The sequence below is a fragment of the Musa acuminata genome, chromosome BXJ1-10 (assembly GCF_036884655.1).
Source record: "Musa acuminata AAA Group cultivar baxijiao chromosome BXJ1-10, Cavendish_Baxijiao_AAA, whole genome shotgun sequence".
Taxonomy (NCBI): Eukaryota; Viridiplantae; Streptophyta; class Magnoliopsida; order Zingiberales; family Musaceae; genus Musa; species Musa acuminata.
In genome coordinates, this window is record NC_088336.1 from 16900246 (window position 1) to 16919121 (window position 18876).

At 40.1% G+C, this 18876-nt stretch overlaps 3 protein-coding genes across 6 annotated transcripts; 1 reads left to right on the forward strand and 2 right to left on the reverse strand.

The window, feature by feature from the left end:
* The first annotated feature begins 110 nt into the window (after nucleotides 1–110).
* On the forward strand, nucleotides 111–10773 carry LOC135595252 (protein transport protein SEC23 E-like). Its single transcript, XM_065085923.1, has 12 exons — nucleotides 111–1053; nucleotides 1158–1331; nucleotides 1764–1925; nucleotides 4150–4292; nucleotides 5201–5276; nucleotides 5411–5583; nucleotides 5669–5747; nucleotides 8083–8160; nucleotides 8508–8669; nucleotides 8753–9016; nucleotides 10075–10179; nucleotides 10426–10773. The coding sequence occupies exons 1-12, from the start codon at nucleotides 265–267 to the stop codon at nucleotides 10570–10572; spliced, it is 2352 nt and encodes a 783-aa protein (XP_064941995.1). The 5' UTR covers nucleotides 111–264; the 3' UTR covers nucleotides 10573–10773.
* A 292-nt stretch (nucleotides 10774–11065) lies between these two features.
* On the reverse strand, nucleotides 11066–14473 carry LOC135586932 (uncharacterized). 3 transcript variants are annotated; one of them, XM_065085926.1, is made up of 4 exons: nucleotides 14343–14473; nucleotides 14080–14197; nucleotides 11770–11861; nucleotides 11066–11512 (listed from the first exon to the last, which is right to left on the reverse strand). In XM_065085926.1, the coding sequence occupies exons 1-4, from the start codon at nucleotides 14437–14439 to the stop codon at nucleotides 11448–11450; spliced, it is 372 nt and encodes a 123-aa protein (XP_064941998.1). In that variant the 5' UTR covers nucleotides 14440–14473; the 3' UTR covers nucleotides 11066–11447. The 3 variants fall into 3 exon arrangements, 2 of the variants coding, with proteins under 2 accessions (XP_064941998.1, XP_064941999.1); XM_065085927.1 differs by having other exon boundaries at nucleotides 14330–14471; XR_010480318.1 differs by having other exon boundaries at nucleotides 11378–11512; nucleotides 14004–14197; nucleotides 14330–14473.
* Nucleotides 14474–14963: 490 nt separating this feature from the next.
* On the reverse strand, nucleotides 14964–18088 carry LOC135595253 (uncharacterized). 2 transcript variants are annotated; one of them, XM_065085928.1, is made up of 3 exons: nucleotides 17620–18087; nucleotides 16878–17012; nucleotides 14964–16766 (listed from the first exon to the last, which is right to left on the reverse strand). In XM_065085928.1, exons 1-3 carry the CDS (start codon nucleotides 18034–18036, stop codon nucleotides 15150–15152), a joined length of 2169 nt encoding a protein of 722 aa, XP_064942000.1. In that variant the 5' UTR covers nucleotides 18037–18087; the 3' UTR covers nucleotides 14964–15149. The 2 variants fall into 2 exon arrangements, with proteins under 2 accessions (XP_064942000.1, XP_064942001.1); XM_065085929.1 differs by lacking the exon at nucleotides 16878–17012 and having other exon boundaries at nucleotides 17620–18088.
* Between the last annotated feature and the right edge of the window lie 788 nt (nucleotides 18089–18876).

Sequence of the window (18876 nt, forward strand, 5' to 3'; positions counted from 1 at the left end):
TTCGGTCCAGTTTCCTATGAGTTCGACCGAACCGCTACTCGATCGGACAAAAGAAGAAACGAAACGATAAAGGTCAAATGGATTTCTCTTTTTACCTTATTATCCCCATTTTGCTCCCAGAATTACGATCTCCAATCCTTCTTCTTCCCGTGATATTTTCGATCCCACCCTCAGATCGCCTCTGCCCCTCCGCTCGTAAACGTCGCCGGCGATCGATCGTCGTCCGTCCCTGTTGTCATAGCGACCACCGCATCCGACGCGTCCATGGCGGAGGACCTCGCCGTAGGCGGAGGCGGCGCCGCCGTCGCTCCTGACCCCGACGGCCCAGACGGCGTCCGCATGACCTGGAACTCTTGGCCCCGATCCAAGGTGGAGGCGAGCAAGTGCGTGGTCCCCGTCGCCGCCTCCGTCGCCCCGATCCGCTCCTCCCCCTCCCTCGTCGTTCTCCCCTACTCCCCGCTCCGCTGCAAGCCGCCTTGCGCGGCCGTCCTCAACCCCTTTGCCCGCGTCGACTTCGCCGCCAAGATCTGGATCTGCCCCTTCTGCTTCTCCCGCAACCACTTTCCTCCGCACTACGCTGGAATCAGCGAGGCCAACGTTCCCGGTGAGCTTTATCCCCAGTGCACCACTGTTGAGTACGCCCCACCGCCACTCGACGCCGCCGCCCCGCCGCTGCCACCCGTATTTCTTTTCGTCCTCGACACCTGCCTGATTGAGGAGGAACTCGGGTTCGTCAAGTCCGCCATGCGCCGTGCCATCGGATTGCTGCCCGACCAGGCCCTCGTAGGGCTCATCACCTTCGGTACCCAGGTCCACCTCCACGAGCTGGGCTTTGCGGATATGTCGAAGATCTACGTGTTCCGGGGAACGAAAGAGATCCCGAAAGAGCAGATCTTGGATCAGTTGGGGCTTTCCGCCTCGGGGGTTCGCCATGGTGCCGTAGCCGGAGCGCCAGGGTACCCGAAGGGACCCCAAGCAAATGGGTTTCATCCATCGACGTCTGTAAACAGATTCTTGCTTCCAACATCCGACTGTGAATACACCCTCAATTCTGTGAGATTTTTTATCTCTCTGCGCATTTTAGTTCAATTGGTACCTTATTTATGTCTTCTGTGCTAATAGTTTGGTTTTTCCCCTTTGATTTTGTTTTACTCCAGTTGCTGGATGAGTTACATATGGATCAGTGGCCGGTGGAAGCCGGGAATCGTCCTTTGCGGTGTACAGGAGTTGCCCTCAGTGTAGCGGCTGGTCTTCTGGGTGCATGTAGTGCTGGTACTGGTGCCCGCATCATAGCTTTAGTTGGCGGGCCATGTACTATTGGTCCTGGAATGGTAAAATATTATACTCTGTTGATGCATCCTTCTTGGTTCTTTTGATGTTGTATTTGGAAAAAGAAACTAGATCTGATTTTATATTCTTATAGATTATTTTTTTGGTTATACATGTTGATTGAGTCAGTGTTGGTTTCTGAAATTTACATGCGAAGCTTTTTAACTGTTCTATATCCTGGAACTATTATAACTCTGAACTAATGACTATGTAATATTGACTAAAATCACTTGTCAGTGCTACAAGATAGTATGTTTTTCCAATGTCTGATATTTTACTAGTGAGCATAGTTTCTAGATAGGCTGGTGTGATTTAAAATAAATGTTTATATCATGTTATTTTGGTGTCTCCAGAACTTATATTTGTTTCCTAGTACCTGAGCAGTTAATTTTTCTCTTTTAAGCAATGGAACTTACTGTATATGTGATTGGCAGATTGTGTCAAAAGATCTATCGGAGCCAGTGCGTTCACATAAAGACCTTGATAAAGATGCTGCTCCACATTTCCACAAAGCTGTTAAATTTTATGATAATCTTGCCAAGCAGCTGGTTAACCAGGGTCATGTCTTGGACCTTTTCGCTTCAGCACTTGATCAGGTCAGTGTTGCTGTTGGTTGTCCCAGTAGGACATTTTTAATTATTCAATCAGCTGTATATATGCATTACAGATGGTTGGTAACAGAAAGATTGATTACCAAATGATAACATCATGAGTAGTTGGTCATTTTGTTTTTTTTCTCTAGACAAGTAAGAGATGTTCACCACTGGCCTGTCATACATGTCAGAATGCTTTTATAGCATTAAGATTTTATGTCTTCCAGTTTTATAGTCACTATGAACCTGGATTTATTTTTTAAAGGTCTGGGATTGATACTCAACTGTCTGAGTTTGTTGATGATCAGTTTTTTTAAGATCTAAAGCTAACGTCAGTTTCATGAGGTGCAACATCTAAAGAAATGCCTAGATGATATATGACATATGTGCTTTAATTGACGACTGAAAACATGACCAAGATAGGTATTTAAAGATTTGCAGTGGATGAGGAAACAAAAAATGCTTAATGGCTTCAAGAGAGGGATCTTGGTGATATCTCCTATTATCTCGTATTAGTTTTTATTGATGCAGTCAGATTCAGGATTTTGTGTAAGTAATTTGAAGGAGTTATTTGTTTATGATGCCATGATCCTGGTTGGTTTGCTGAAATGAGGCATTAATTATTACAAAATTTATCTAGTATCATTTTGTATTGTAGAAGTCCTACAAGGCTTTAGATATTTAGGGTTTCCAAAGAAGTGCAATGTAAGTAGTAAGTTGAAAATTTATTAATTACCTCATTTGACATGAAGAAATATATGGAGGCTAGAAACAGATCTAGATACTACTTTTGTCCACAGTAGACCAGAAAACTTGGAGAACTTAACTGGCGTTAACTGGTTTTGGTAATGTAGGAAACATTTTCTCTTGGTTCTAGTGTGGTAAAGAAAGAATATTTTTTTTAGGTTCTTGGAAAATGATATCAAGAAGGATAATATAGTAACAGCAGCATCAAAGCGTTACATGAATCTTTTACTCTTAGAGAACAATGTTTTGGACCCACCTGACCACAAAACCTATTATGTTGATTTAGGAACCTAGAAAATTGCATTCTAAGTTTGACTTTAGTTAACATGTAAACTTTATCTAATTGAACCACAACAAGTTTCTTCAGTCAATCTACACTCCCACATGTTTAATTCTTTAAATTGTTTTATCTATATCATTTTAGTGTAACCTTAAATTTGCTAAAAGTTGATTTGGAACCTTGTTATTAAGAAGATGGAATGTGATAATATGCACTTTGGCTTTAGTTTTGAGTTCAGACTAAAATGTGTTGTAGTCGAGATTGCAATTTCAATTAGGTCTTTGCCACATGACTCATCTTTTCATTGATGGATGTCCTGACTGTTCATCTCAAGTAGTTAAAGTGAGTAAATGTGCTTAGGATGCATGCAAATGGAATATCTCATGCATTACATGCTGTCATTCCAACGTCAATAAAGTTTTAAAAGAATCACTAGATTTGGAATATATCAACTCCACTTCCAAACCTGACAACATTGACCATAGTTGGAAAGTTCAGTCCTTTGTTCTTTTATCAAGATACTATTTGTTTTCTTATGATGGAAACTTGCTGTTCTGGGATATTGGCTTGGTTTCAGTTGCAAGTATGAGCCTATTATAGGTTTGGCATGTTTAAAATTAATTAATCAAATGCAAGGGAAATGATTTATAGGAAAGGTTGGTTGAACCACATTAATTTGCCAAGTAAAACTTCTGTCTAGTTAAAAATAACTGTGACATCTTAGTGAACTTCTAATTAGTACAGGGACTGTTTGAACTTCCGAAGCAAAGAAATCAAATATTTCAGGTTACCACAAATTTAAGAGTGCAATTTGCAGATTTCCCTCGTCGTCCAAGGTTTACAGGAATGTGATATTGTTTGCAAAACACTCAAATGCTTAATTTCATGTTTCTCCCAGATCGGCAGCACGTGCTATTGTTATTGTTATGCCTTTTTGTAACCAGTTGGCTTGCAGATATACAATGGACAGCTAGGTGTCTCTTTCATCACATATGTGCACATAGACAAACATGCATTCTTGAATGCCTGCCTTCCTGCATGTGGACTCACACAACACACAAGTCCATTTTTCACATTTTGAACACCAAAAAAACAAAGAAGTGCTATTCCTGAAGTTATTCTTGATTATTGGAATGCCAACCCATTGTTCCTGATTCAAGTGCTAAAATCATTTTCTTTATCCTTTGGATGCATGCCTAGGTTGGGGTTGCAGAGATGAAAGTAGCAGTTGAAAGAACTGGTGGACTGGTTGTCCTCGCCGAAAGTTTTGGACATTCAGTTTTTAAAGATTCTTTTAAGCAGATTTTTGAGGATGGCGAGCAGTCGCTTGGCCTTTCTTTTAAGTAAGTTGGTTGTGTTCTTCCCCATTATTGTAAAAGTTATGTACCACCTTCATTTTTCACTTATCTATGTTTTCAGAAATTTGATCATGTGATTGTGTATTGACGATCAAGCTGTCTCTAAATTTTTTAGTCCAAAGACACCATGGAAATTTTAGAAAATATCAAAAAAGAAGCCATTAAAAAGTAGTTAAAACCCAAAAAGAAGAGACTCTCCTCACAAAATAGTAGAGATATAGCAAGTTTGGTGCAAACATCTGCATTACCAATCTCTGTTGACAGGCTTATTGGTAGTAAGAAGTTACTCTGCAGAACATTTTTTATTACTCTGATTCTGCTGCATGAGCTTCTTCTAGATTACTCATAAAGCTTCATTGGATATGCATAGTTTCATTTGGTTTCATCCTTAAAAGTTTCTTCTACCTTTGAGTCTGAAACTCAATCCTTTTATTTTAACTAATGTGTGTTAATCATATTAATTTGCAATAGAGCACTCATTGACATTTGATGTAAATGCAAGATTGACTTAATGCTTTCTTTTTGTTAGTGATTCAATCAGATACTGCTAGATTTGTTTCCCTGAGACTGTTCATTGTCTTTTATATATAGCTTCTCTTCCTGATGGAAAGCTAGTTAACAATATATATTTAGTTTTATGGTTCATCCATCCCATCAATCATCCAGTTCCTAACACACCTCTCATGGCCATGTTTGACGTGTCTGGTTTTAATTTTCCCTTTTACCTCCTTATAAAGCATAGTCAGTTAACCCAAGGATGGAGAAATTGCTTTTCTTTTTGGCTTCATTTGGTAAATTATTTTTACTATTGCCGTTATATTCCTGTACACTAATATATTCTTCAAGGCATACAATTATGTACTAAATCTGTGATACTTCCTTTTTAATGCCAGTGGCACACTTGAGATCAATTGCTCAAAGGACATCAAAATTCAGGGAATTATTGGACCATGTACATCTTTGGAGAAGGTTGTCCTACCCAATGGCTAAAATTTTATTGAATGACCCTGGCATGAAATACATGTTCAAATGGACTTTTCTGTGAGGAAAATCAAAACTTCCTTTTCTAACGAATGCAATTCTGACTCGTTGGACTCTTGCAGAAGGGCGCTGTTTGTGCTGACACTGTTGTAGGCCAAGGGAATACAACTTCATGGAAGATGTGTGGTCTTGATAGAAGTACTTGTTTGACTGTATTCTTTGATATTTCACCTAGTGAACGCTCAAATCAACCTGGAATTCCGAACCCACAATTATATGTACAATTCTTAACAAAGTATGATTTTTTTTCAACTATTTTATTGATTTCCTTTTTTACTGCAGATCTTATTAATTATCAATGTGATGATCCTTTCTTGTAGCTATCAGAACCCTGAAGGCCAAATGAGGTTAAGGGTTACAACAATTACTAGGACATGGGTGGATGGTTCCAACACAGAGGTTAGTTGTGGAATAGCTGTTGTATATTTTATCTGATTTTACATCAATTGATAATGATGGGTGAAATTTTGTTTCAAGATAATATGATGCCAAATTTGCATTGAAGCATGAGCTGATCATGATTGATTTTGGAACATTTACTTTTCCAGAACTTTTTTATGCAATTTTCTTTACTTATGGAATGTGAATATGGAACAAACTGGGAAAATTCTGGAGATGTAGAAATTTTTGTTAGGAATAAGTGTGATGTAGTACTTGCTTTTTTACAACATGACTTGATGAGATAATTGATCCATTAACTTGTTAAGCATGAACCAATGGTTTATGATGATAGTCCATTCATCAAATCCTTTACGCATTTACTTAAATATTCTCCCATCGTGATCTCTCCCTTTTTGGATTTATATCCTCATCAAGGACTAACATAGTCCAAAACTAAATGGTGCATATGAGCCTAACTAGCGGTGGCTCCATGATGTAGTGTGTCTCTAGGTTCGTCCATGAGTAGTCCGATTAGGCCATCACTATGCCCAAAATTAGATTGGTCTTAATACCATTTACATGACTTCTCCTAATGAGATAACTAACTTGTTGAAGTTGAATCATTGGACCAAAATGCTTAAGCCAAATTAATAACAGTGTATCCATCTGACCCTTTATAACACTATTTTAAATCTCGTCCAATTTCCAATGTGGGACTAAACATAGGGTGTCGCTAATAAATTATAAGAAGAAAGATGGATCAGGTCATCCTAGATTGATAAAATGGAGAAATATACTCCAAGTGCCACCAAAATACCATTATTATGAGAAAATGCTACAGTTTGCAATATGCATTTGTTCTGATTTTCACTTTTTACATTCAGCTTCACATATAGAGATGCATGAGTTACAAGTCTGAGTCTAGGATTGGTTTGATATCAAATTTCTCATGTTTTCAATATTTAGAAACTAAACTGAAGTTAGTTTTAGGAACAGCTCTGATGTCTTTCCTACCAACAAAATATAATTCTTCCTTAACCTTCGCAAACTTAGCATGCTGATATGCGGAACTATGTTGCAAGCAAATTTGATATACCTAACAATTTTTTGCATTTTGTTTCTGATAAGAAGTTTGCTATGAGAGGTAAGTTTCTGTTAGCATTTTGGGCAGTTAGGTTATGTGAGGTAATAATTTGTTTATTTCTTTTAAATTTGTCCTCCAAATATAGTCAAGCGAGCAAATAATTCATCATAAATGAGGACCTTTGTCATGCAGTTTGGTATGTGGCTGCACATAATGCATTGAGGTTCGATCCAAAGGTGGACTTGACATTTTACTCTTGCAACGTTAATTGCAAATTTTTCAGCTAACAAAATAAGTGAACTTCATGAGTCTCAGGCCTGCCTGGGCTATTCTGTTTCCTTAATGTTGCTTCATGCAGTATTTTGTTTCATGCCTTAGGTTGGCCAATTTAGCCTCCAAGGATTATGGTTGTCATTTATTTCCTTTTCTTAAAATTGTCATTTCTTTGAACTTTTGTTGAATTGTATGTGTCTGTTGTGCAATTTTGGACCTTTGACTACCCCTAGGCTACTCATGGGTACCTACTTCTTTGCTTTTTATCTATGGTATCTTGGGCCTTTCTGTGGTCCTCATGTTTTCTCTTTTCACTTCAGATACCCTCGTATGTTAAATGTCCAGGTCATGCACAAGAAACCGTATGTATGACAGGGATGGATGTTTAATTTGTGTTAGTTCACATCTGCAATTATGGAACTGACCACACTGGTTAGGACAAAAACATGTGGAACAAAGTACAAACCAAGGTTCATTGTATCATAGTATATCATCCGGTATGGGTGGTACATACTGGTCCGATGGAAGAATGGTATAGGCGGGACATACTAGTTTGTCGGTATGCCCCATTATACAACGTGTCAGTACATCGATATGGTTATGTAAATACCATACTGATAGCCGGTCGGTATATCGGTACGGACCAGTAAGGCGAACCATAGTACAGACTTCAAGGTTCTGCACACTACTATGTCATGCCACTGTATCTGCACCAGGATAGTGCAGTATCAATTCGGTGCACCATGATTGGCTATTGGGTTTGCCTTTGGATAGTCAGGTTATATTGAAATATGCATGCTAGATTAAACTTGTTCCTGATATAGTAGGTTTAGGTCAATGTTACTTGATTATCTTTCTCTTGAATTCAGTCAGTTTCAGTTCCACAGGTAATGTGAAAATTTGCTTCTTTTGTTTAACAATTTTTTGCTGTTGATTATGGCTTAAAAGAGCATGATTACACTTAATTTCTTATCTAGAATGGTACTGCTTGTGCAGGAATTAGTTGAAGGGTTTGACCAGGAAACTGCAGCTGTTGTTTTAGCAAGATATATCTCCTTGAAAATGGAGATGGAGGTAAGCACGACTTAAGTGCGATCGAAGTTTCAGTGTTAAGATCACTTGCCAAAATCCTTGATTTATTGTAATCATAGTTGGTGAAGTTTATATTCTTGCTTGACATTTATTTTGTTGTGATTTCTGTGTGCATTAACAAATGTTATATGTAAAACCGTCTGTTGCCAGATTGTTGTGATGAAGTTTCTTTTCCTACTTTCTCTAGTTATGTGCAAGTTAGATTATATTGTTCAAGTTAAGTAACAAATTTAGCATACATGTTTTGAGATAATAGATTCTGAATATTAAAAACTTTACATCAGCATTCTGCGTTTGTTTTATTTCATAACAATAAGCTCTCTTTTCAGGAAGAGTTTGATGCAACACGATGGTTGGATAGATCTCTTATCCGTCTCTGCTCACGGTTTGGTAATTACAGAAAAGATGACCCTTCATCATTTACACTACATCCGAATTTCTCAATACTACCACAGTTCATCTTTAATTTACGGCGTTCGCAGTTTGTTCAGGTACTATATTGCATGGTCATCAGAGGTAAATTTTACTGTATTATACAGTTATCTTAAACTTATTTTACATTGTTTTGCCACAGGTTTTTAACAATAGCCCTGATGAGACTGCATATTTCCGTATGTTGTTGAATCGAGAGAGTGTCTCCAATTCTGTTGTCATGATCCAGCCTTCACTGATTTCTTATTCTTTTAATTCGCCTCCTACTCCTGCACTGTTAGATGTTGCATCTATATCTGCAGACCGTATTCTATTGCTCGATTCTTATTTCAGCATTGTAATTTTTCATGGTATGACCATTGCTCAGTGGCGCAATATGGGCTACCAGAATCAGCCAGAGCATCAGGTAATTCTATGGAATTATCATGTTGATTACTCATTGACGTTCTCCTCAGAGATTGATTTCTCAGATGTTTTAGTGCATTAGTTTTACTTATGTGTAATTTATTAGGTCAACTTTAGTTCCATATCTGTAATTCTTATGTGGGAATTTTCTCAACCCTTGCGGCATCAAACAAAAAAAATTAGCAGCACAATATGGACAGTGTTTGACCTGTTATTTTCCAGAGAAATGTCCATAACCTGCTACTTTCCAGCAAAGCATTAAACATTATCATCTGACTTCATTATTGATCTTAGTGCTGCTGCCATCTGAAACTGAACTGTCATTTGATAATCATGGCAATATGATAAGACTCGGTTGTTCATCATTAGATTGCTCTCTTAGCCTGTGATAAAGTCCTTTATCTGCATTATGCCACATCTATATGTTTGAATGTGTCAGCAAGAGTACAAATTATCCATTTCTTCTAGCACAATCCATACAATGTTTTTGATTATGCGAAGCCTCCAAAGAACTGAAGCTTAATTTTTTTGGTAAACTGTTTGAGCTATCATAGCAATTTACTGTGATGATCGTCCACGTCCAATATTTTCCCATCAAGAAGTCTGTCCCACCTGTGAGTCCACAACAGGTCTATTTGTTGTAATTTTCTCTTGTATCTAATGTTTTTTGTACATCACCTTGTTTACAAAATCAAGAACCTTGAGCTGTTAATGGTTGTTCACCCTGCTTCGACTGGAAAGTGCTTATTCTCAGCTATGGTATCCTCTCAGAAATTACAAGACAACTGCTGAGTGATTATGCTGGTGCTATTCTTATGCCATGAAGACCTAGTAACAAAGATTTTTTAACATATTGAAAAATGATTGTTTAGCATGAACGAGGTAGGTTTTGATGTTGAAGGTGCCACTTGCACCGGCAAAGGCAAAACTATAACAAGCTCCCAGATTGATTTCCTTTTACAAGCATCTAGGTTTTATGGAATATCTCTTCTTCATTAAGGTCATTTTATCAGATAAATAGTTTATTGATGAATTTTTGTATTTTTCTGTCGTTTACAGGCCTTTGCTCTGCTATTACAAGCACCGAACGATGATGCTCAAATGATTATCAGAGAGCGGTTCCCTGTTCCCAGATTAGTTATCTGCGATCAGCATGGTTCCCAGGTCCGTATAAGTTTTAGCTGTCCTTAACTTGGTATTGCAAGACCTTAATTGCTTATACCTTAGTCGAAGGAATTGCCACATGATGTCTACAATGAGTGTGATACCTTGTCAATGGTGTTAAATAAGCTGACATTATCAACCTAATATAAACAAATCCCATGATGGTGTGGTCTAGCAAATTTAGGGAGACCTATTTTGTTAAGTGTACCGAGGCTGATGACTGAATTGGCTTTGTTTCCTCTGCAGGCAAGATTTTTATTGGCCAAGTTGAACCCATCAGCCACATATAACTCTGCCCAGGAGGTAGTTCCGGGGAGTGATGTCATCTTTACCGATGATGTCAGCCTTCGAGTTTTCTGCGAGCATCTTCAGAGGCTGGCTGTTCAGTCATGAGGAATTGGAATTGGAAACCCGTTTCTTTTTTCTCTTTTCTGTTATGCTTCTTTTGTTCCCAGGTGTCTTATTTAATTTTGGTTTGGAAGTAAAATATTGGTGTGCTCAATGTCTCTCCTTTACTTTTCCAATCATATTTAACTTCTATGCCAAGCCAGTTTGATGTTAATTGGCTAATAATAAGGTTCGAGTATGATCTAATTCTTTTTCCTCTTGGGTGATGCACCAGCCTTTCCTGCAAAAGAGTAACGACATTCCATCGCTGGCTTCTCTGAAGAATCGAGTTGGTCGACTTTTCTGGGTCTAATAATCTTTGTAATGTAGTGACTAAGCTGGAATACCAAAGGAGGTTTATTTAATATGTTAGATTATATGATATACACTTTATTGTTTCGCATTTTATTTATGAATGTTACTCGATGGGTAGTATTGACTTGGAAGATGTTTGGGTTGCTTGCGATTAGAAATGCTTGTATGCAGAGATCGCTGCAGGTAAAAGCAAATACCGCAAGTAATAATTGCAGATGCAGATGTTTGGAGACTTACAATGGCATGAGCCATATGATTGCAAGTGTTGCAATAAAGATTAACACAATCCTCAAAATGAGACAGTAAACACCATCAGTAATAACAACTAGTTATGATTCAAGAACCTAAAATGCCAAGCCAACTCACTGAAGCTAATCGTGCCCGCAAAGCTAACAAGAAATATCTGGTGCTCAAATCATCTCAATGCCCGTTTTGGTGGACAGGTAAAGATCGACACCCATTCAACAGTTTCTACGTCATCTTTGCCAGAAGCAAATTCAACAATGGTTTGCATATTAGAAAGCCTGGAAAATCATGAACATTGTGTTGCTAGGAATGATATAGCATCATACATTACTTTGCTTGTACAACTTCGTATCCAGAACTTGCTTCCCACACATTGCACACACACCTGAATAAAAAAAAAGGATGAAGTTAAACAAAGAACTCCAAGATTGATTTGTTACAAGATAAAAGGTATGGTGAAGATCATCAACTCATGAAAGCTTTTTGTCTGATAATGAGATTGATTACTCAATCTAGACTACATGCACAAGAAACTAAAGCTTGTGAATTCTAGTGCATGTGGATGGATGTCTTGGATACAAAACTATGAGATGGATTCATCCTGAAGAGAACCCATCAAACTAAAATCATCGGATCCCTTACCTTTAGAGTATGCACAAGTATGACAATATTTTGCATCCTGGTGCACTTGTTGTTTGCATATTATGCACTTAGTATTTCCATACGGTGTCCACCTGGGAAATAACAAATATCTCAGAGTCAGTTCATAACACAAGAGTCTTATAACGTGGTAAAGCAAATAACAAATACATTTAAAACAGATGGCGATGCCTACTGAAATGAGAAGCTACATAATGCCAGCATAATATCCTACCGGTTATTAGTAAATCATGATGGATCAAATTTTTGAAAGAAGAACAACTTTATGGCACAAAACGTTAGTACTTAATGAAAAAGACTGTTGAACATCTACTCCATAATATGCATGAATAACCTCTAGCTAACGCACCTATACAACATACAAGGGGTTAATTATGTTAAACATATGTATGCTTTGGAGAGCTCCTCTCATCTAAACGAATCGGAGTTGCATGCTTTACTAGCAGTGAGAATCACTATACCTATAAACTACTTTGTCCACCATGTCCATGTCGCTTTAAACTCCCTTCTTGATGAAGAAACCATAAATGTATTTGGCTCATGCCGTTGCAAGCCTATCAGGGCATACTTTTCACACATAACTCAGCCCCAATTAGCATGACAAGCATTAGTACCTTCACAAGATATGTAAAGGATCATAACTACAGCTAATGCGGTTATCGACAGTTGAAGCTCAATCGAGTCTGGAGATATCAAAGGAAACACAACCCTTGTTGATGCAAGGGGTTAATTATGTTAAACATATGTATGCTTTGGAGAGCTCCTCTCATCTAAACAAATCGGAGTTGCATGCTTTACTAGCAGTGAGAATCACCATACCTATAAACTACTTTTGTCCACCCGGTCCATTTCTCTTTAAATCCCCTTCTTGATGTAGAAACCATAAATGTATTTGGCTCATGCCGTTGCAAGCCTATCAGGGCATACTTTTCACACATAACTCAGCCCCAATTAGCATGACAAGCATTAGTACCTTCACAAGATATGTAAAGGATCATAACTACAGCTAATGCAGTTATCGACAGTTGAAGCTCAATCGAGTCTGGAGATATCAAAGGAAACACAACCCTTGTTGATGCAAGGGGTTAATTATGTTAAATATATGTATGCTTTGGAGAGCTCCTCTCATCTAAACAAATCGGAGTTGCATGCTTTACTAGCAGTGAGAATCACCATACCTATAAACTACTTTTGTCCACCCGGTCCATTTCTCTTTAAATCACCTTCTTGATGAAGAAACCATAAATGTATTTGGCTCATGCCGTTGCAAGCCTATCAGGGCATACTTTTCACACATAACTCAGCCCCAATTAGCATGACAAGATTTAGTACCTTCACAAGATATGTAAAAGATCATAACTACAACTAATGCAGCTATCGGCAGTTGAAGATCAATCGAGTCTGGAGATATCAAAGGAAACACAACCCTTGTTGATGCAAGGGGTTAATTATGTTAAATATATGTATGCTTAGCAGAGCTCCCCTCATCTAAACAAATTGAAGTTGTGTGCTCTACTCGCAGTGAGAATCACTATACCTATAAACTACTTTATCCACCATGTCCATGTCTCTTTAAAATGTAGAAACCATAAATGTATTTGGCTCATGCCATTGCAAGCCTATCAGGGCATACTTTTCACACATAACTCAGCCCCAATTAGCATGACAAGCATTAGTACCTTCACAAGATATGTAAAAGATCATAACTACAACTAATGCAGCTATTGGCAGTTGAAGCTCAATCAAGTCCGGAGATATCAAAGGAAACACAACCTACAAAGAGGGAAACGAAAGAGGGCAAATCCCTAAAAAAAATGTTTTATCTTGTCTGATTCCTTATCTCCATAAGTCTTTGTTCTCTCTTGGCCTCATTAAATGACACCAACAATTTAGAATGACTTCTTATAAACCAAATTAGGGTTTCGAACCTACCTCGGTTGAAGGCGAACAGATTAACACGACGGATGGTGTAACTTAGAGTCAAAGGCAAGATGACCTTTGCATCAATCCTCTTCTTTTACACGATTAATCGAAAGAATGAAGCTAGTAGAAACGTTCTGTACCATCAAATCTACGATCTACAGCAATCCTCCAAAAGCGCATCAAAAATCAAAATGGAATTTTGATCAACGCCGAACCAGCAACTAGCAAAAGAAGCAACTTGTACGAGAGGAAGACAAAAATCACGAATCAAACGAGCAAGAAACCTTAATTACCAGAACAAAGAATGAGGGTTTCCACGAGAACCGGAACCTAAGAAGCGAAGGAAGGATCGAAGGAGAGACCAGGGACCTGTTCTTCCTGGAGAGGAGCTTGTTCTCGTTGATCTTTCGTCCGCCGCTCTCGGTGGTGTTGCTGGCCCCCTCCTTCCACTTGTCCGGAACGATCACCTTGGCCAGCTTCTTCTCGCCTGCAAAGAGAGCGATCGGACGACGAATACAACATCATCAGCTCAAAATTAAGAAAAAAAGGAAAGATCAGAACTTTGGGGCTTTGTAGAGAGAAGGGAAAGGAGAGCGAGGAAGAAGAGAGAGCACCGTACACTTCTCACACACCATGGTCACTATTCACCGATGGCAGAAAGGGACGGCCGAGGAGAACTCCGAGATAAAACGTTGTGTAGTGTACCGCCAGAGATGTAGAGAGATCCATTCCACGAATCTTAAAGTGGAAAACACCATGCGGTCTTCTGAGTCCGAGCATTTCACGAATCTTGAAGTGAAAACCCAAGTTGCGTGATTTGGGTGCTCGTATCGGTGCAATGATCGATCGGGCACTTCGAGTCGATATGTTCGCAAATCTTAAAGCGACAATCTTGTGCTCGATGTGCAGTGGTGCATTATTCATTTAATTAAACCTTTTCAAGTGATTCGATGCTTTCTTTGGAGTGATTTGATGTTTTCCACATGCTTATTTCGATGCATGCTTATTAAGACCAAACAGTGCGCATGAACAACAAAATCCAAATTAATGATGTTGAAATAGCCCAATAGTTCTGTAAGGATGCAAATGATCAATCACCATGGCATTCTCACCGATGAAGTTGGAACATTTCTAGACATGATCGGTTTTGAACTTGATTTGCTTTGCTGGCTCAGAGACATTATTACTTACTAAACAATATACTTGTCTTGACAGCATCTACAGCAGCAATATAAGTTCTAACAAAAGCTCCATGCTAAATTGCTTAATCAGATAGAATAATAGACAGCTAGAGGCTACAGAAGTTACAAAGAGGCACTGCTCAAGCCCATACAGCAACGTGCATGAGATTTCATGGAGAGATGATATTGAAGTCTGCCTTAACAAAGGAAAACATTCTTGGCTTGGTGGCCAAGAATGTGTTTTATCAAATAAACATTCTAAGTTTTCTGTTTAAGGACGTGCCGCAGCTGAATCTTTTGGCTCCCCATCCTTGCCTCCAGTAGCTTCGCCTTTAGCCCGTGCTTCTGATCGCTTCGTGGCCATTCGATGCACCCCTTCGTTCCGCGAGGAATGTGAGAATTCAGTAAGTCGGGAGAGTTTAAGTGTCCTATGCTTCTTGGGCTCAAACCAGCTTCAACCAACCCCATGTCAGGAGATAGATTTCCATTGGAGATCCTTCCATCTGGTCTTCCATTTGTATACTCAGCTGAAAGCTTCTTGTACTCTTCACAATTATTTGAAGCCAGGGGGGTTCCAGTGGATATCCTTCCATTTGACAGCGACCTTTTCTTAAGGTCTTCAACATTATCATGTGCTGATGATCTCCAAAGCCTACATATTGAAGACACCTTCTTTCTTGATTTTGCATTTGTAGTAGAAACCTCTATGATTTCATTGTTTAGTTTGTTGTTACCATTCTCCTTCAACTCCGTTTCGCTTACTGAAGCATAGCTTTGTTTACAGTAATCATTGACAGATGGTTCGCTCCCATCATGTGAATTGCTTGAGCCTTGTTCCTCGGCTTGACTAACTGTTTCCCAGTCGCTTTCATCTTCATCATCATTGCTATCTATCATCTCATGTGCATGCTGCTTTGTTGGATGTTCTAGAAAGACATCTGTCCCAGGACTCGCTGTGTTAACCTTGGAGGCATGGCTTCTAGGGCTATAAACACAGCAAGGTTTGATGTCTCTCGCATTAGTTTCTTGTCTTGGCTGGAGTTCTTCAATGACGGCATAAATGTCTTCTGAAGCAAGTGGTGGCTGGTAAGAGAACTCTTGTATCACTTCAATATTTACCAAGTCTGCTTTTCCTTTAAGTAACTCAGCCTCTTTCATTGATGCAAAGTCCGAATCTTTAGTCATTCTTGCAGCCAAAAATGCTTCTAACTCTGCTTTTAGGTCCCTCAGCTCTGAATATTTCTCCTCAAGAGTAAGCTTTGCATCAATTAATTTCATCTGAACCCTTTCTTCACGCCATACCTCGGCCATCTGCAACATCTTCTTCTCGTCTTCAGCTTCTTCTTGTATCTTCATCGCTTCCATCTTCAGAGATTCAATTTCAGCCTTGTCCTCGCCAATCTCCTTCGCAAGCTCATCACAAACCTCTTCAACAAGTTCACGAGCTTTGCGTTCTTTCTCATAGTCCTGCAAGAGCTGCTTTGCAGTTAATTTGGCCTCAGCAAGCTCACTGACCAGCTTACCATGGATGATCTCCGTTCTTTGCCGCTTTTTCCTCTCTTTGCCAAGGTCGGCCTTCATTGCCTCAATTATAGCTCTAAATTTCTCATGCTCCCTGCTCCGCCACGATTCTTTCTCCTCAGCAAGCCTGTTCAAGAATTGATCCAGCTTTTTCTTTGCCAATTTACGTTCTCTCTCAAGCTCACTGATGCGGGCACGAGCCCTTTCAAGCTCAGTCCGTAGAGAAGAAACAGTCGAAACTGTGTTCAGTTCCTGGTCTTCAAGAAGCTTCAGGTGACGGTAGAATCGGTAGACCTCCTCCGTGGTCATTGAGCTCCCAGGGTCCCATTTAGTTGCCTTCTCCATTGCAGAACTCTGAAATCCAACAGACCGTTCCAGATGAGTAGCATCAATCAAAGTGACACAGAATACTGGTGAAAAAGAAAAGGGCAAAACGTCAACGAATTTATAAGAATAATGGATTACCTTGTGGAAATCACCATACTTGGGACTTAAGACAGACACAGGACTGGCATGCCCATTCTTCCTATTCTTATTAACATGGAGGTCGGTGCTAAGGGGATTATAAAACAACTGAACTTCTTGATACCCAGGAACAAGCTGCAAAGTAGAAAGGAGGGATGCAAGTCAATGAACAATAACATTCAAACATCCCAAGTGCAAGATAGCATCTTCAGAAAGGACGGCAAGTATCATAACTTGAAGACCTGTACAACAACTAGTAATCACAAGTATGGGTGTTGGGACCAAGCCTGCGTCTCATGCCATTGATCAGGTGAGAGCAACTAGTGACCAAATAGATCAGGAATTTGGAATGAAGCTGACTATATTACAGATGGATCTAGTCCTACTAATTGCTTGAGTTCCTGTAATGATGAAAATAGCAAGGTATCAAGAACATGTTGGTAAAAGAAAGATGTATAGTTCTTTTAGAGGACAATTTATCCATGTTTGCAACCGAATCATCGACTATCAAGAATCGAAGGAAAAAAGGGTTCTATTTGTTCTTTTGAAGGGATTTCGAAGATATTTTAATGGTCTCATCTTGGAAGGTTTTGAACAATCTGAACAAGAACAGCTCCAAGTCCAGCACAGAGTGTGCCGCCAAAATGTGAGCTTCTGACAAGAATCAACCAAATTTCTAATAGAGAAAAAGAAACCCTAGAAACAAAACTTCGAAGGGATGGCAATCTTGGTGTTATCGTACCTCAGGACCTAGAGGAACCCGCCGTCTTTCCCCTCCGCCGCCGCGGCCGCCTCCATCAGCTCCCAGAGGCCGCAGGTGCCAGATCCCAGCCGCGAGCTTCCTCGCGGAGATGCGGGTCGGTGGTGGCGGAACGCCGGGGCCGACGTCCTGGACCTTACGGCCGGGTTCCGACGGGGGTTTCTCGCTGAACTTCCAGCGAAGCAGGGGGGTGGCGGGGCCGCTCCTCCTCCCGCCGGAAGCAGCGCCGCATCTTCTCGGGCGGGCCCCGGCAGCAGCGCGGGGCAATGCGGGGCTCCGTACACGGCGGCGCAGTTGGGGCTTCAGCGACGGTTGTAGATCGGAGTCCAGTGGCGGCGCCAGGGCTCTGGAGAAGAGGATTCCCGGGAGGCGATTGGCGGCGGAGGAGGAGGCCGGCATCGCCTCAAGAACGTTATTCCCACAGCATCAAAAAGAGAGAGAGAGAGAGAGAGTGTGTGTGTGTGTGTGTGTGTGTGCGTGAGATCGGGCAACAGCGAAAGCGACATGGGAAGCATTGCTGGCAACGTTTACCAACTATCCGAAATTACGAAATTACCCAAATGATGAATAAAAGAAAAGGAAATTTGTATCGAGAAATCTTTTAAATGAATTTGGAATCAAATATTATTTATTCATTTATTCGTAATAAATATCATGACATATATTTTTGTAAAATAAGACAATTACACACATAAACGGCCATTACAGTCCTTATAATTTTAAATGATCGGATACAGACACATGCCATGAGAAATCTTTTGAAAGATATTTATCGCCGAACCATATCCGAATAACTTTGTTTATTTAAGTATTCATTTAAATACTCATATGATTGACTGCTCTGTTCACTGGACACGCATTCACATGCTGTCTTCGTGATCTTTCCATTAATATACATACGTATCTCTCGGCCCGTGCAGCGTATACGTTCCACGATCGAAGGCCACTTTTACGTTTCCTCATCCTGGTCGGTCGTACGCGTCGGATTCCAAATGGCCTAATTTGCTGTATGGTGATGTGCGTGACTCAGAAAGCGGCGTCGACGAGCGGGAAGGAATCCGAGGGAGAGAGATTGGGAAAGGATCTCGGGAGGCGAGATCTCGTCTCGCCACGTCATCTCGGGCCATTTAGCTACGCGACACGGCGGGGCATGCAGTGTCCTCCGGGCCCCACGATGATTGGTGGGTCAACGGCCACGCGGGCGGTCGGTCGGTCGGTCGGAATGAGGATAAATAAATC

What these genes read in the sequence shown, in the direction of transcription:
- LOC135595252 (XM_065085923.1), top strand. Translation starts at nt 265, where the DNA reads ATGGCGGAGGACCTCGCCGTAGGCGGAGGCGGCGCCGCCGTCGCTCCT. An exon ending in GTACTATTGGTCCTGGAATG is followed by an intron (nt 1,332 to 1,763) that starts GTAAAATATTAT and finishes TGTGATTGGCAG; the next exon opens with ATTGTGTCAAAAGATCTATC. An exon ending in CCTTGAAAATGGAGATGGAG is followed by an intron (nt 8,161 to 8,507) that starts GTAAGCACGACT and finishes CTCTCTTTTCAG; the next exon opens with GAAGAGTTTGATGCAACACG.
- LOC135586932 (XM_065085926.1), bottom strand. Translation starts at nt 14,439, where the DNA reads ATGGATCTCTCTACATCTCTGGCGGTACACTACACAACGTTTTATCTC. An exon ending in ATCGGTGAATAGTGACCATG is followed by an intron (nt 14,198 to 14,342) that starts GTGTGTGAGAAG and finishes CTCTCTTTGCAG; the next exon opens with GCGAGAAGAAGCTGGCCAAG. An exon ending in TACTTGTGCATACTCTAAAG is followed by an intron (nt 11,513 to 11,769) that starts GTAAGGGATCCG and finishes TTTTTTATTCAG; the next exon opens with GTGTGTGTGCAATGTGTGGG.
- LOC135595253 (XM_065085928.1), bottom strand. Translation starts at nt 18,036, where the DNA reads ATGCCGGCCTCCTCCTCCGCCGCCAATCGCCTCCCGGGAATCCTCTTC. An exon ending in GGGTTCCTCTAGGTCCTGAG is followed by an intron (nt 17,013 to 17,619) that starts GTACGATAACAC and finishes TCTACTTTGCAG; the next exon opens with CTTGTTCCTGGGTATCAAGA. An exon ending in AGTATGGTGATTTCCACAAG is followed by an intron (nt 16,767 to 16,877) that starts GTAATCCATTAT and finishes GTTGGATTTCAG; the next exon opens with AGTTCTGCAATGGAGAAGGC.